This window comes from Mycteria americana, chromosome 9 (assembly GCF_035582795.1).
Source record: "Mycteria americana isolate JAX WOST 10 ecotype Jacksonville Zoo and Gardens chromosome 9, USCA_MyAme_1.0, whole genome shotgun sequence".
Lineage (NCBI taxonomy): Eukaryota > Metazoa > Chordata > Aves > Ciconiiformes > Ciconiidae > Mycteria > Mycteria americana.
This window is the reverse complement of record NC_134373.1, coordinates 18,161,628-18,179,056: the sequence shown is the minus strand read 5'-3', so window position 1 is coordinate 18,179,056 and position 17,429 is coordinate 18,161,628. Positions and strand designations below refer to the sequence as shown.

General features: G+C 37.2%; 1 protein-coding gene across 2 annotated transcripts in view; it reads left to right on the top strand.

The window, feature by feature from the left end:
• OSBPL6 (oxysterol binding protein like 6) overlaps positions 1–17,429 on the top strand; it is a 129,257-nt gene that overhangs the window by 82,421 nt on the left and 29,407 nt on the right. The window contains exons 12-24 of one of the 2 annotated variants that reach the window (XM_075511363.1): positions 338–503; positions 1,482–1,612; positions 3,726–3,833; positions 6,198–6,335; positions 8,250–8,337; positions 8,538–8,791; positions 11,088–11,225; positions 11,582–11,645; positions 12,236–12,314; positions 13,599–13,743; positions 14,868–15,012; positions 16,026–16,152; positions 16,730–16,852. In XM_075511363.1, the coding sequence (XP_075367478.1) occupies positions 338–503; positions 1,482–1,612; positions 3,726–3,833; positions 6,198–6,335; positions 8,250–8,337; positions 8,538–8,791; positions 11,088–11,225; positions 11,582–11,645; positions 12,236–12,314; positions 13,599–13,743; positions 14,868–15,012; positions 16,026–16,152; positions 16,730–16,852 (1,706 nt within the window). Of the gene's footprint in view, positions 1–337; positions 504–1,481; positions 1,613–3,725; positions 3,834–6,197; positions 6,336–8,249; positions 8,338–8,537; positions 8,792–11,087; positions 11,226–11,581; positions 11,646–12,235; positions 12,315–13,598; positions 13,744–14,867; positions 15,013–16,025; positions 16,153–16,729; positions 16,853–17,429 lie in introns of those variants that run through there. The other variant, XM_075511359.1, reaches the window with a different exon arrangement.

The following is a 17,429-nucleotide window of genomic DNA, read 5'->3' as shown; positions in this document are numbered from 1 at the left end:
AAATATAAACCAGCATCTGTCATGGTTCAATTTTCCAGTCATTTTTTGAGCATTAGGAAATGGTCCATTTTTGTAAATGTTAGAATTGAAATGCTCCATCGTTAGCTGTTACCTATGTATTTAGGCCTTCTTTTGTCTGTTTCAGTGAAAAATTTCAAGAGAATTCTGCATCAGCTGTGCTGAGATTTGGGAAAGTAAAAAGTTACATGTTCACTCTTACTGTCTTCATATTGTGAACTAAGTCTTTTGTTTTCAGACAAAATTTGTATTTTGTTTCAACAGAGTCAAAAGGTTGGTTGCACCTTGTACAATATTTCTTCACTGTTTCTTGCTGTAGGTCCCTTTCAGTGCTACAATGTCACCCGTTCGACTGCATTCATCCAATCCCAACCTTTGTGCAGACATTGAGTTTCAGACTCCCCCAAGCCATGTAACGGACCCTCTGGAGTGCTCTACTGAGTACATGAAGCTTCAGGAAGAATTCTGCCTGATGGCACAAAAAGGTAACTGGAAATGTCAGGCCTTTCCTTTATTGTGCTTCTCTGTTGTGTTTCTTTATTGCCTTCACTTAGTTAAGGCCAGGGCATTCATCTGCATTAGATGATATTGTATACGAATTTTTAGCTGGTCAGGTGGCTTACATAAAGACGACACGTATTATCCTTCTTACATTTTCCATGGATGTCATGAATATAGAGATAGATAAACTCTGTCTAATAGGAGATTTTTTTAGAAGTCTTCTGAACTACTTTCTGCGTCTAGTAAATACGTGACTGAATTTGCAAACATTTTGTTTCTCAATAAAATGCTTTATTTCTCCCCAAAGATGAATCGGAATGTCACTGCTACATATAATGTTGTGCAATTCATTTTTGTGCAATGTTTTCTATGTCAGTGGAAACAACAGAAGAAGAGCTTATTAGTAGAATGTTCTTTAGAAATGCCATTTTATTGCCAATAAATGAATGGTCCTACAGACTGAAAAATGCTATTTTTAAAAGGGTTTGTTATCAGTTTACTATCTGTTATATAACAAACATAGGAAAAACATGAGACTGATATCTTAAAAAATGTCAAAAACCTGTTTAAAGACCAAGTAATCCTCTTTATTAGTGCAATATTAAGTCTTAGCAGAACTGATTTTTTTGTTACTCTGAAAAGAAAAATAAAAAAACAGAAAGAAAAGAACACACATTGGACATGGGTTTTCCAAATATGCACCTTTCCATACGTTCAGCACCAAGAATGTGCTCAGATGACATATGTGTGAACATACAGTATGCACATTACAACCTCAAGCTGTAAGTGTTTGTACTTAATTTGGCATGGATTACTTCAAGTTCAGCTCCTTGTTTCAAATTTCCGTAATTGTGGGATGGAAATCTCACTCTCTGTCTTTATTGCTGAAATATTGTAATAGATGTCAATGTGCAGTTCTGTAGCTAAGAAAACACTTGTTTTCTTTTTTTCTTTTTACTTAGTGCATTCTCTTTTGAAGTCTGCCTTTAACAGCATAGCTATAGAGAAGGAGAAGCTTAAGCAGATTGTTTCAGAGCAGGATCTTACAGGCCACAATGCTCAAATAGCACACCTCAGACAGTCCCTCTCTCAGGTATGTTCTTGATTTGATTTCAAGCACATCTAGCTTGCCAGATGCACTATTTCTTTTGTATTTTGGCCATTTCCTGAGGTAGAAAGAGCCAAGAAAAAGCCAAGTTCTTGACCAGAACTATGACATGTTCTGTTATAACATAGGTCTCACCTCAATGCATGTGGAGGTGAAGGATATCATTTGTTTGTGTAAGCATGTATCTGTTATGGTTTTCCAAAGTAAAGAAGAAGGATCAAATGTTTTTATACAAATGCTAGGTATCTTTCCTGGAGCTGTTTCCAGCACAGCCAAGGAGATATTCTTGTTTTCTTAATTAAGTTTTAAATTTTGACTATATATTTTCAGATTTGTTTTATATGTCCCTGTCTCTAACTGCAAAAGGAATCATGGGTTACAGGATCATCATGGGTAATTTGAATTTTCAGATACACACCTATTACTGTCCAGCATCTCTCCCACTTAAGCCAAAGGAAAAATTGTCATTGGCTTTAGTGGGGAAGAAGAGGTAAAGCAACAGTAAGTCCTCAGGTTGCAAAATAACTCAAATTTTGTAATTCATTGTCAAGGAAACAAAAGCTTTTACTCTGAAGCATGGATTGGTGTGGAGTACTGCATCTGCAAGAAATGTGAGCAGAGGTTTAAAGGCAAACAGAACTGCACCCAAACATGTATATCATTTCATACACTGTTATTGTTATTGGGTTGGAGGTTTTTGCTATGTGATTAAAATTCATGCAGAATGTTTCTATAGATACAGATGCATATCATGTTACGCAGATTGATTACTGTGTGTTGTAATAAAGAAAGGTTAAGGCCCAGAGATAAGGGTAACTGTTTCTGATTATCGATACAAATTTAACAAAGAGGTGTAGAGACTTACTAGCAAGTTGTATGAAATTAGGTGATCATGTTTTCTTCTTGTTCCTGGCCTCCAGTGTCAGTCTAAAAGTCACTGTCACACATTAGTTCATTGTCTCAATGGGGAATAAGTGGAGATTTGACCTTAGTCAGATGGCTGGGTATGACCAGGTTTGAGTAGTTTAAGAAGCTACTGCCAGGCTGCTGTTAGTCATCACCTTCCCTTCCTGGTAGATGGCAACTGTGAACATGCCCAGACCGTTTCAGAACAAAGCAAAATGGGGTAATTTGAACTGTTTAGTGACAGTTTAAGCTAACCTATTTTACTTTGGTCCTACTTTGTTTCAGTACATTCATGCAATCTATTCCTGAGTCTGCGCTAGGGGGAGGCAGAAGAAGATTCTTACTCCATTATAACAGTCATTTTCTACTAAAACAGTATGTCTGTCTGTTGTTCTTTTCTATAATCCTCAGTGCTGGGGATATATTAGAGTTAAGTCAGTTCATGTTCTAGGTATGTAACATTATACTTTTTCTGGATTTCAGAATCTTGCACGAGTGTTTCTAGATAACAGACAATATGTATATATGCACCCAAATTTATAATCTAAGTTGGGCTTTAAAAAAGGAGAAAAATCAGCAGATACCAGACACCACTTGAATTCTATTGGTATTTGTGACACTCTGATGGATTAGTAGTTTGAAATGAGTACACACATGCAAATGTATCAAATCGATCTGGACGGGCAAACGCCCAATGATACTAGCAGTTATGTTGTTTTTGCTGGAAAGGAAGCAATTTCCTTTTGTAGGCTCTAAGTGCTGATAACCTTGGTTCAGAAAGGGCTGTATAGTTGTAAACCAAGAATTGCCTCTTCGGGCATTTTGCGGGTAGTTCCCATTTGTTGTTCTGCAGTTTCATTCTTTCTTGCCGCATTCGCTCCCCATTTCCATAATGTACATAACCCACTAGTATACCTGCCAAAGAGCTATCTGAAGAATTAAGGTAGAATGCCACTGTTACATTGTGGGAGAATACCTGTCCCCCTGCCTCCTGAAAATTGCTGAAGGCAAACCAACCAAAAGATTAAATCATGTTAGAGAGGATCTCAAAATAGGTATCTCTCTAAAAATGGAAGAAAGGAGGTTCTGTGATTTCTTAGGAAATTGCTGGGAAGAAGCTACTTTTTTTTTTTTTTTGCTGTTTAACGCTTACTTTTTAATTTTAAATGAAATGTGCAATTTTTATTTTAAGGCTCTCAACCAGAATGCTGAACTAAGGAGTCGCTTGAACAGAATACATTCAGAATCTGTTATTTGTGATCAGGTTGTCAGTGTAAATATTATCCCTAGTCCTGATGAGGTAAGACTTTGGCCTTTAATGGATTTAGAGTACAATCAAACCTTGCTAATTCTCACTAATAGCTAAAACACACCTGGCGAATTATAGAATTTTTCAGATTGGCAAGTGTTCATTTATAGAAAAAGTCAGATTATATTTACCCTACATAAAATAAAACTTCTGTCTTTTATTTTGCATATGTCAGATCTCATGAAAGACCTCAGTTTGATCTCTGCAGAGAAACAGGGAAGGACTCCAGTTTTGGAATATTAATTGTTGGCTGTGGGAATTAGTGAGGTTTTACTGTATTTGAATGTAACACACAGTAGCTAACCAATTCTGTATCTTAGTTTCTTGCCAAATCAACAGAACAGTTTAGTATTTAATGGCCTGATCCTGCAAGTGCTTAAAGGGCCTGATGTTTAATATCTTGAATGGCACTGCTGAAATCAAAAGGTTCAGTCTATGAACCAAGCACTATACCAATATCGTTTGCAACATCTAGTCTTTCTTGTTTTGCTTTCCTCAGTCAACAGATTACCGAACATTTGTATTAATAACAAGTCAGCTTCCCTCATGAGAAAGACAAATCTGAATTTGCGAGCTGTAATATGTTACAATTAATGTGGTCGCTTTGACAACCATTCTGCTTGCATTTTACCAAAATATTTTTCATTTGTCATTTCCACTAATTTTTTTCTATGCATATGCCATTTCAATTAATATACTCTTTTCTCCTAATTATTTCTTCCAACAAGAAAGGAAGGTGAAAATATGTTTCCAATTACTATTGTTTATTTGCTTTTTGAAAACATCCAAACAATTTTTCTAAGAGTCCAGCATGTTGGAAACTAGCAACGGAAGATAGAGGTGAAGCGGTGCCACAGCACGGCAATCTGCAGTGAAGTTCTGAGCAATGACCATCTCTTCTATTTTGTACTTTTTGTTGGTTAGCTGTGTCTTTTTCATATGTACGTTGTTATCTTGGTACAAGTGTGTCTGACTGAAGGAGTTTTTCAAAGAGGTTCCCAGATCTCTCATTCACTTCTTCTCTTGATTGCTTTATATATATAATCTTGCAGTGTGTAGATAATGCCTGTGTGAGCATCTTTTTCAGGTAGGGGCATGTGTATTTTTCCAAGTCCCTCTAGCTTATACAAAACCTTAAAATTTTAATCACTTCTTGTAAAGACAACAGTGAAATGAGTTTCTGTTTCCATTATAATTCATCAAACATCATCAAACATCTACAAGCTTATAAGCCCCAGTGAAAAAGGAATGGTTTTTGACCTCTTGGCTTGTTTATGATTTTTTTTTTTTGTTAGTGCATTGTGAGGCAACTATATAGAATAATTCTACAGGATTAAGATGTCAACAAAACCATTTGCAGGACTTCTGTAGTAAGATTAATGGGAATGGGGTTGCAATCTGAAGAGTTAACTGTGTTTAGAAGGGCTTCAGTAGTTTCATCTGTATTATCTCCCAGAAGCAACATGCTGTATAAATTAAGGGATTAAGTCAGAAGCCTGTTTCCCTCCACAGCAGCAGCTCCTTTGGTGGAATGGCACTGGGAGAGAATTTTAATTTCCCCCCCATGTTCTTAAAGTGATAGCCTGTAGGGTAACACTTTGAAACCTGGTGTTCTTCCCATCAAGAGCAGGAAGAGGAAGATATGTTCCACTATTTAAATTATCTTGCTCTCCTGCTGATATACACGGAACACAATTTGGAACCCTTGCCTTTGCCGTTAAATTCTCTTTATAATAAACTATAGAGAGTTCATTCCCTTTAGTAGTATTGAGTCAGTGTTAATGGCATAATTCAACTGAGATTTGGAGTAAAAACATGGAATAAATACCTATTATAGCCATCCTCCTGAATATTCAAACATTTCACACATTTGTTACTAAACTGGTTCACAAGTGCATTTATTTTGAAAGTAACTTATAACTCCCTGACCTTATAAAGCATTATATTTGAGTTTTGGTTGTATCAAAGCTAGCTCCCAGTGATGTAATTTGTTATGACTGGGTGTCTTTTCATCTGAATTTCATGGTTGAACTTGTCTGACACAATCCAGCTGTTGTCCACAAAACCATTCCTCTGGATACAGAACTAGATCTGTGATTATTCATGCTGCTAAAACTTAGCAGTTGATGCTAAGCAGGCCTCAAATGAAGACATGTATTTCTGCTCAAAATGCACTTTATTTTGTAATTGTCAAAGTCTTATCTGTTAGGTACACGCAAAGCCCTACTAAAATGCTGTCTTTACTATCTGTGCTTATATTTGGCATAGAAAAATTATTCAGGTGATTTACCCTTTCTATGCATATTTCTTTTATATTAGAAATAATACTTTTATTTTTCTGTGCTTTATTTACAGACAGGTGAACAAATTCATGTCAGTTTGCCACTGTCTCAGCAAGTTTCTAATGAGAGCAGGCTCTCTATGTCTGAATCTGTTTCAGAGTTCTTTGATGCACAGGAAGTGCTTCTATCTGCCAGCTCATCAGAAAACGAGGTAGGCTATGGCAGCATGCTGCAGCTTTGCTGTTGGACAGATTTAGGTATTGCTACCACTAGTGAATGATTTTTTTTCTAAATAATGCTACTTAGAATAAAAAGGTATTGGAATGAGTAAGGTGTAGAGAAATGAACCTGAGACTCCCTTGTGATGGGGTGCAGAAATTCCCTGAAGTGTAAAACTGAGTTGAAAGTTGTTTGTATCAGTAGCTTATGTTCAGTATATGCCCTTGCTAGACTAAGGCAGTTTCACATAAGGATGACATAGACAGGAGCAATTATGTCTGACTGTGCAGTCAACTAATTTAGATTTTAAAATATTCTTTTAAAAAAAAAGTCTCTAGTATATGTATGTCGTGGTTTAACCCCAGTTGGCAACAGTACCACACAACCGCTCACTCACCCTCCCCTGTCCCCCTGGTGGGATGGGGGAGAGAATCGGAAAAAAAAAAAGTAAACCACGTAGGTTGAGATAAAGACAGTTTAATAGGACAGCAAGAGAAGAGAAAATAATAATAATAATAATGATAAAAGAATATACAAAACAAGTGATGCACAATGCAGTTGGTCACCATCCACTGACCGATGCCCAGCCCGTCCCTGAGCAGCGATTGCTGCCCCCAAGCCAACTCCCCCAGTTTCTATACTGAGCATGACGCCATATGGTATGGAATAGCCCTTTGGCCAGTTTGGGTCAACTGTCTTGGCTGTGCCCCCTCCCAGCTTCTTGTGCACCTGGCAGAGCATGAGAAGCTGAAAAGTCCTTGACCAGTGTAAGCACTGCTTAGCAACAACTAAAATATCAGTGTGTTATCAACATTATGCTCATACTAAATCCAACACACAGCACTATACCAGCTACTAGGAAGAAAATTAACTCCATCCCAGCCGAAACCAGGACAATATATAAAGTTATTCTCTGTAATCAGAGAAGTAGACAAAAGCCTGAAAAATTGGCTCACTCAAGCTCAAAGTTGAAGCAGTCAGATACAGTTCAGGCTCCCGAATCATGTTGCTGTCCAGTTTTCCTGTGCTATCCTGAATAAATTCTTCAATTTTAAAAATTTATTTATTTTTTAAAATACCTTTTTATACAGCCACACTAGTGCTGTGTCTACCAGAACTCTTTTGTAAGAGGAAATAAGAGTGTGCCACCATATTTTCTCTTTGACAAGGATTTCTAATGTGCCACAAGTTGGCACAACCACGGCTAGAGTTGTTCATCTAAAGAATGGAATGATTCCTTATTTATTGCTTCTGGCAGGTGTAAAGTACATGTTTTCTCAATAGTTTGGTTATATCAGCATGGAAAATTGGTGTGTCTGTATGGTATAAACAAAATGGAAACTTTACAAAATCACCCCCAAATGGTATAGGCCTTATAATAAATACTCTGTCATCAGTAAATACTGTAAAATATTTTGAAAGTAGTATTTCTGAAAAAAATATTTTTTGTTAAAAAAATTTCTTAAAAATAGTCTTAACACTGTTGTAGTTCTTGTTTTGCAAAATGATATGTAGATGTTTATATAATTTTTTGCTGAAACACAAGCTGCGTTTTGTTGTTTGTTTCTTTATAAAGAGCACAAATCTGACTATCTCTTCTCACCTGCCATCCCCAGCACATTATGTTGTCAATTTTTTGTTCATCTCTGATCTCATTTGAAGTCACCCTTTTGCAAATTTAATGCCTATATTTGGCTTCATAATAAGGAATTCAGAAACATCATTTGTTTTGACACTTTTAGTGCATTGGCAGTATGGGCTGATTGAAACATCCAGTTGATTTAGTTAAAAGCTCTAATTGGGTAGAGATGATTTCTTTGAATATTTGTGTTTCAATTATTTTTGTCTCATTTGTCAGTATATTTTATATGTATTTGACTTAACTGATATTTTATATATGTTTTAGGCTTCTGATGATGAATCTTATATCAGTGATGTGAGTGATAATATATCTGAGGACAACACCAGTGTTGCAGACAACATTTCTCGGCAAAGTATACTACTATGTTTTAAACTTTGGGAAATTACGTTGGTTATGTTCATGTACCAGATTTACTGCATGTCTGCACAAGACCAACTCAGCTGAAATCAGTGAAGTTGGGCTTGCTTGTTCTGGCGGTGATTTGGTTCAATTGATAAGTCTGTTTTTCTTTATCTGGTGCTTTCTTATGATAATAGTTTTTTCCCTTTCCAGTTCTTAATGGTGAGCTAACAGGAGGCGCATTCAGGAATGGACGGAGAACTTGTCTCCCAGCTCCCAGCCCTGACACCAGTAACATCAATCTGTGGAATATTTTGAGAAATAACATCGGCAAAGATCTTTCCAAAGTATCTATGCCAGTTGAGCTAAATGAACCTCTGAATACCTTGCAACATCTTTGTGAAGAGCTGGAATACAGTGAACTCTTGGACAAGGCTGCTGAAACAGATGATCCTTATGAACGCATGGTAATAAATTTAGTGTAGCACTTCCTATGTCTGTATTAAAAAGGAAGCTGTTGAGTGGAGGTCTGTGCAGGGTCCTCTCTTGCTCTTCCTGTTCACAGACAGCAGACCTCCCTGCTGGGTCAGACGAATGCTGTGAACAATTACAGGTGGTGGGTTTGATCTGAACAAGTCTGAGGGACTTTTCTTGACTTCAAACCAAGTCCTGCCAATTGTGACTCATTGATGTGAAGACTGATCTCACTCTCTAGGACTGTATATGTAGGCATTGGCAGTTTCTAACCCTGCAGCATCCTTTCCTGGCTTTCAGTGATCAAGTCCAGCAGCCTCCAAGAGCTAATCAAGTCTGTGGCTGGCTTATGATCAATGTAGGACATCAGTAAGATGTCATCCTAGGCAATTTCTAATAGAGAAGTTCCAAAACACCAAAACAAAGTTTGCCTGGGCAGCCTGACTTCAGCTCCCCTGTAAGTATGGCTTGTTTTTTTAACTGACAGCCAACAGCCTATGTTCAGCTCTCAGGGTGTTTTGATCTGTCATGTCTGCTTTTCCTCAGAAGAAACAGGGAAAAGCTGTCAGGGGAAAGTTGGCAGTGTTGTTGCTGAACATATCTGCTGTTCCCTGGTATGGGTTGGCAGCACTGTGGATAACTGAGAGAAGAGAGGTTGCCTGTGGCTGTCATATAGCCACACGCTCAGATCCATGAACTGCCACGTTCACGTGGCCCGCAGGAGAGCGAGGGGTCCTAAACCCTGATATTTTTTCCTTGCCACTGAAGAAGTTGGACCTGTGTTATTATAGGGGGTTGAATTACTTGTCATCACATGCTGTTTTCCTACAAGACTCCTTATGTCCCTCACAAAAGGGACATCCTGTAAGGACTGGGCAGGGTTGTACTGAGTAAAGCAGGCTGTTTGCCTGTAGGACTCTGCCTCCTTTGTTGAAAAGCTTGGAAGGTGAGTATTGAAGGACTCAGGAGAGTTCAGGAAGGGAGAGCCACGGTGCAACTGAAAGCTTCCTTGGAAACATGGATTCAATCCCCTTCTCTGCTACAAATATCTAGTGCAATACTGAGGATACAAGCCAAACTTTTAACCAGCACCTTGAAAATGCAAATCGCACACCCAAGTTGAGGCATGTGGGACTACTTAGCAGAAGTGCTGAATACTCAAAGCATCAGTGGTAGCAGTGCTGTGAATATGTTACCCGCTTCTTCACTGTTCTCTGAAAAATCAGGACTTTGTTATCTTAAATAAGCATCCAAAAGTAGTGGAAACTTTTTTCTTCTCATTGCTCTATATATCATAAGGATAGTAAACCCCCTCATTTCTCTGTAGTGTCTTATAGTTAAATTCATGAAAAAGGTTGTGGAAGAATGAAGGTTTTTACTGTTGAAGAAAAGCCTGTGAAAAGAGCGTTAATTCTGTTGATGCTGCTTTTATGAACAATATGAAATTAATAGAGAATGGAGCACCCATTACACAGTGTGAAGAAAACAAAGCATGTAAAAGCTCACATGAGTGTTACATCCTTGCTAGCATGATGAGGAGAGGGGGACCTGGTTAACGTTTGCCCTGCTGTTAGCAGATTATCCATAGCTGAGTGATTTTTATGCCCATATTGCTTTTCTGAAGCAAGTCCAACCAAGAAGTTTTGGTTGGACTGCTGGGTGCCTGTTGTGATTTTTTTTTTTTTTTAACTCTGCTAAAGGGAGCTATAATCTAAATTACCATGGCAAGTCACTTAGTGTATTATTCCCAGCTAGGCCTGGTTTAGAGATTACTACATTTTGGTTGTACATGTAGACAAGGGGGCTGATAAGACCACACATGTGTGGAAGATCCTGAGATAACTCTGCATTAAGAACATCCTAAGTGAGAGCCATTTATGTTTGGCACTAAATAAAATAGTTCCCATAGGAAAATGGTATGTGATCTTGTCGTTAGAAGTGATCATATAATATTTATTCACAGGGAGCATAGACTAGAGCTGGGTCTGTGTTTTAGATCATTAGTGATAAGCCTGGTCAAAGGTAGAAAAACAGTGTCTTGTACAGATTGTTATTTTAGGGGACTGTTGAAAGAGACTGATTGAGGCCATGAAGAAAACCAAGTTATATCAACAAAAGAAATACAGTTTATACTGGTTCTGGCTGGGTTATATGGTTTCACTCTCAGGCATGCTTCATTAATCCAGATTTCACTCTGAGTGGAGTGAGTTGTGTGATACCACATAGTGATGGCATATACACAACAATCTCTGCCTATTCTCACTTACGTTCTTGTCTGTATTTTCACAGGTTCTCATAGCTGCTTTTGCAGCGTCAGGCTATGCCTCTACATACTTTAGAGCAGGAAGCAAGCCATTTAACCCAGTGCTTGGTGAAACTTATGAATGTATTAGAGAAGACAAAGGATTTCGATTTTTCTCAGAGCAGGTAAAGCTCCTTTCTAGACAGATACTGTGTTTAGATTTAGATTTTGGTTTCTTTGTTTGATAGAGTAATCTTGTTTTTTCTTTCTAGTTAGAATGGTTTGCTTTCTTAGTAGTAAAGAAAGGTTGTTAGTATGAGTGAACTTCATTAAATGCTAGAAGGTATATATTTTTATAGTAATCACAAGGAAATATCTTAACTACATAGTGTTTTAAGTACAAAGTTAAGTTGCATCTGTTTTCATAGCAACATAGGCTAATAAATAGTGCAGGCTATTTAGTATTTTCATATTGCAGTAACAATTGTATTGTCTTAGAAATGAAAATGAATTGTTTTTAACTCAGCCAACTGTTTTGCAGGTTAGCCACCATCCTCCCATTTCGGCCTGTCACTGTGAATCGAAGAACTTTGTGTTTTGGCAAGGTATACTTTTTTAATTCAAAAGCATAAACTCCTTTTTTATTAGCAAGTAAAAACTTTGTACAAGCTGAGCTTTGCATTTGGAACTTACTCAAAATTTCTATACTTATTTTTGTAGTAACATATTACAAACCGATGCTCTGAATTATTTCACTGCAAATTCTCATTCTTAAGAGTGACCAGACATGTTACAACTTCCCTTGTCACTTGCAGTCTGTTTATACTTTTCTGCTTAAAAGCTTTTTACCAAGAAAATTATTATTTCTTACAAACACAAGCAGTTCTTTTTACACAGTTGAACAAGCAGATCTTTCTTTCCTTGTATCTACTGGCGTATGCATTTAATTTGTATGGAATGTTTTCATGAGAGATTTGACAATAATGTAGCACAGGCATGACTCCTAGAAGAAAATCAAACTTATCGTTAGTTTTTCTGACCTAATGTAATTTTCTAATTTGTGTGTTGGTTGGTTTTTTTTTTGTTTGTTTTTTTTTGGTGGGGTTTTTTTTTTTTTTTTTTTTGTATTTTCATGGCAACCTCATGGCAACCTTTGGTCTTTTCAGTTTTGTAAACCTTTCACTATTGTATTCAGATATCAGGTGGAAAAACAAATTCTGGGGGAAATCAATGGAAATTCTGCCAGTTGGAACCTTGAATGTGACTCTTCCAAAGTAAGCTACTGTCATATTTCCTTTTGTTTTCAGTCTTTGCTGCAATCTAATCTGTGCTGCCTTGTGAATGGATTGGGGGAAGTGTACGCAGACATCACATGAATTGCACTGGTGAGAGTTAGTGCCTAGCTCAAATCTCTCCTTAGTGTACAGGTGGAGATACTGAAGCATTTTTGAGCCTGAAGATCCATTTGGGGTTTTGGAGGAAAAATACACAAACTCTCTAGAAAGCGATAGACAGAGGGGGATAGAAATGTTTTAGGAGAGAAAACCCAATTTTTACATGTACAGTAGTGATCAGCTGTTCAGAACAAAGCTGCAATATAGGACTGTCAGCAGCTAGCGCTGTCCTTACTAAGGCTCTCCACACTGTTAAGCGTTCCCTCAGATCAACCACTAGTAACAGTGTAAGGTCATTTTTCAAAATGTAGATAAGCAAAAACATGTTCTTCAGATGTTGACAGAGTAGTGAGAAGAAGTTTCACCACAGGTAAGACTAGTTGCAAGCTTTAAATCCTGAGAATATGCAAGGATAGGATACTTTAAACATATCTGCTGGTTTTGCAGTACTATTCCTGCTCCTGTACATTGCAGCCACCCTTTCTTTCTGCCTCTAACAGTATGGCATCACTCCACTTCACCTCTTTATCCATCTCATGAAATTGAAGTAAATGCACTCAGGAGCATCTTTGTCTTCTGTCTGCGTGCTTGCCCCTCAGCTCTGAAGGAGAATGTGCTTTGCACAATATAATTCCCTCATTTTATTCCCTTGTTTGACAATAGAGATGCTCTGACTCTGAGTAGTTGTTACAGAGGGAAAAGGATGATGTGCCAGTGAGCTCCTGCTTCCTAATTCCTTTCTGTTATCTCCTTTCCATATTTATTTTGTTCTATTTGTAATTTAATTACATTGTCTGCTTATAGCCTCAATTCAGCCTTATGTTGATCTTTGGGTCACTGTCCTGCCCCTAAAGGAATTGTGGCCAAAGCACTTAATGCTCCGAGGACAGTGTATATGCTGTGCAGGGCTTTAGTGGTTCATAAAGGCTTGATTTGTGGTTCATAGCACCATTCTTCAGTTCTCTGCACTAGAGCTTAGGTGAGCTGCTCTGTGGAGGATTAGTAATGTACCCAGAACCAGTGCTTTATTAAAGTAAGCTATTGTTTCAAAAGTTTTTGAGGAATATGGTCTTGTATTTATGATAATGGAGCTATGTTTTACTTTTTTGACCGGAGTGATCATGATTAATATATGTTACCAACTACTTGTTAATCTGTTCTTAGGTATGGAGACTACTATGTCTGGAACAAAGTCACTACGTGCATACATAATATTCTTAGTGGAAGGAGGTGGATAGAACACTATGGAGAGATAACTATCAGAAACACAAAAAGCAGTGTTTGTATTTGTAAACTCACATTTGTCAAGGTAACATATATATTCTAATACATATCATATATTCATAAAACTGCATAGTTTAAGCATACATCAAGCTGTTTCTTCAGTATTCCTGAAATCCTCATTCCACATTTTGTCTTACCAACATTTGCAAACATGTAAATTGTCAAATGAGAGTGCTATGTCAAGTAGTATGACTCTATTCCATTGAACATTTGATATCAGTGTGTTGCATTGCTGTATAGCTGCGTGCTATACAGTTGTTGGTTTTAGGTTAAAAATGAAATGTCAAAATTTCTTCTCTATTACCACAATGAAAACGCAAAGTCACTGTAGACTTCTGTGCCATTTTACTTCTGCCTTTATTACAATTTGGTGGTCAATATTTTATCTCTTTAGATTAAATAATGCTGCTTTGGTTCATAGTATTTTAATATCCAGGCAAGGACCATATATAAAAACAGATCACTGTATAGCTATGTTACTATCAATTATTTTCCCTAAGAATAAGTTTGTCTTCATATTGCAACAAAATACATCAATACCATTGCAGTGTTAGCAATGGCGCGTTACTGTAAATTTGAAATTCATGTTTTGATGGATGTTCTGAGAATGGGCAACTGGCTCAGTAGGTGAAGGTGTAAGAAATAAATGTGTCTAAGAAAAGCAAAACAGAGAAGAGAAACAGAAAGCAACAAATGACAAGTACTACTGGCTGAACGTCTTCCCTGCTGCAAACAGTAGTGTGCAGCACTCATGAAAGGATTCTCTTACACGTATAGGTATATTGAGTATTTCTCCATATAGAAAGAAGAGAGCTGGCTCTGATCTTGCAACTTTCAAAGTGTCATTTTTGCTGAATTGTGTGGGATTTGGGTTAATGAACAACAATATAGTTCCCAGATGTGCAGATAATTTAAATACCTTTATAGCAAAACCACATATCAAATTATTCAGGGTTTCTCATGTACTAAATGAATTCATATTCAGATCATCTGAATTTCAAATTCTGATATTCTTGGTTCCAGGTGAGCTGTCCTGATATAAAATTTGGACAGTCAGTGCCACATACTAAGATTCATGCAGCATCTGTATTGGAACAATGAGTAGTGCAAAAAACAGTGTGAACTAGTAATTCTTTGTTAAACTTGCAGGTGAACTACTGGAATTCAAATGTAAATGAGGTCCAGGGTGTTGTGATAGATCAAGAAGGGAAGGTGGTTCATCGCCTTTTTGGAAAGTGGCATGAAGGCCTTTATTGTGGGGTTGCACCTTCAGCCAAATGCATATGGAGGCCAGGTAAGAAGCTTGTAATAAACTCTGGCAGGCACTGTAGTGCAACCCTAAACTATGTAGAGCTGTTTTAGCTATCATTTTAAATACACCAAATACTACTGGAGAAATTAAATTTCTGGCTAGACAAATAAACAAGAATTTACATGAGTTTATAATAATGGTAAAAGGAAAAGTTCTTACAGGGCATAGTCTTCTACATGGATAAATATTCTGGGGTTTTGGGGTCAACATAAGAATAAAATTAAGAAAAAAATTGGATGTCTGGGCCTGCCTGCCTGTCTTCTCACAGACAGCAGAGTAGCTTATTTGGATTCAACAAATAGGAGGTGCCAGTTTATTGAGTTTGTTGTCTTAATGCTTTATTAGCCTAAAGGTTTGGTCTTCAGAGATGGTGAGCCCCTGTGATTTCAGGACCTGATTTCAACTTCCTTACTGCTTGCTTAGAAGCACTGAGGTTGAATTAGTCGCACTTTGCACCTGTAGTATCTTTCATACACACAGAGTGATTATCCAGGAATTGTCATCATTGTTAGTATTTTGAACCCTACTCTTTATTGATAGTACTTTGAACCCTACTTTGCTCCCTACTTCCGCAATGTCTACTCTGACAGCTGTTAGTGCTGAAGGTGTTGGACAGTGCCAAATCAGGCTGTGAGTGAGCGTTATGATCCAAAATTAACTCTAATACAGACATTTGATAAGCCCACTTTCTGGGGAACAGGAAACTGTGTTTAACTTGAAAATCTTGAAAACAGTAATTTTTATTTAAAAAGGAAGATCATAAAAGTTTTGAATCTATTAGCATGTAATTACAACCTCTGCGGGATAAGCAGTTGAAATTAATATTTAGTGAATGTTGTTCCACCTAGAGAATAGCTTTTGATGCTTTTTAATTGTATGTAAGAGTAAAATATATTAATATTTTTCCTGTTATAATTTAATAAATAAATGAATCTCTTGCATATTTAGAGTAATAGTTTAAAAACCTTTTTTCTTTCTCATACATATTCATACAGGCTCCATGCCAACCAATTATGAACGTTATTATGGCTTCACAAGGTTTGCTATTGAGCTCAATGAATTAGATCCTTTACTGAAAGATCTTCTTCCTACAACAGATGCGCGATTCAGGCCGGATCAAAGGCAAGAATGCTTATTTATACACTTGATATTTGTTGGTTTTAAGGCTAGGTTTGGCTGGGTATTGAATTTTGTCTGTGTCTTCACTACAGTCTGAACTAAGCTTTGGAGGGTTCTGCTGGCAGAGAAGGTATTCAGTATTGCAGTCAAATTTCTGCTTTACCCACTTGAGGGAAAATAGAAAGCATCTTGTTGGTATAGTAGAGCTATAGCGCAATCCTTGGGCACAGGTAGGATTCCTCATAACAAACTGGAAAGACAGGGTCTGAAATGTCATGCCCTCCTGCTATGAATGGAAGCAACATTAATTCCCTCCTAATTCTCAGTTCATAGTACTTCAGTGTTTGTGAGATACTGAAGTTACTAAAGAAAGTGTATGCCTTAGGCTATAGGTCAGGTACATGTAACTGGGGAGTCACATCTCGGTTATTCTTATTTTATCAGGTTATGACTAGATCTGAAAGTGGGTACAACAGACAACAGGCTTGGCTTCTGCTTGTCTTTTGTGATGATTGGTGCTAGAAAATCCCTTGTTCTAGGCATTGTATGATTGCTATAGGACCTGCTGTTATTCATACAGGCTTCTTGAAGAAGGAAATGTAGAAGCGGCAGCATCTGAGAAACAAAGAATAGAGGAACTCCAGAGAGGTCGGAGGCGGTACATGGAAGAAAACAGCATTGAATATGTACCCAAATTTTTTAAGTGAGTCTATTCATTTCAGTAGTAAATCTCTGTTTTCTATAGCGTGATTGGGCAAAGTACTACCATAATTACTGCCAATGTAGTCTGTTAATCGTGAAAGCCTGGAAAATGGAAATTTTAAGAAAAATAATCACATACCTGATCTCTGCCCGAAGCAATTTTTACATAGTTTAAAGCTTCACAATTGAAAGATCATTTTCTCACAATGGGCAACAACTATACAAGCCTGCTGCACCCCTTGGCCAATGTTTTTTGAACTTTGAAGTGGAATAGAAATATAATATTAGGATCTAAGATTTAATTATGTTATTGTTTTAAGTCATTGCATAAACAAAGTAATAAATAGTGACCTGAACAACAACATCATACATATATATTTATATCTATAAAATGTATATATAAATCTATCTATATACCCTTAAATTACAATTTATTTATTTTTGAGTGGAGGGGGGTTTTTTTGTTTGGTTTTGCTTTTAATTAAGCTTTGTTCTGAAACAAGGGATAGTCATACCAAATAGCCTGATGTTTAGCACGGGGAATCAAAAGTGGAAAGATTGAACGTGCCTGATGCAGT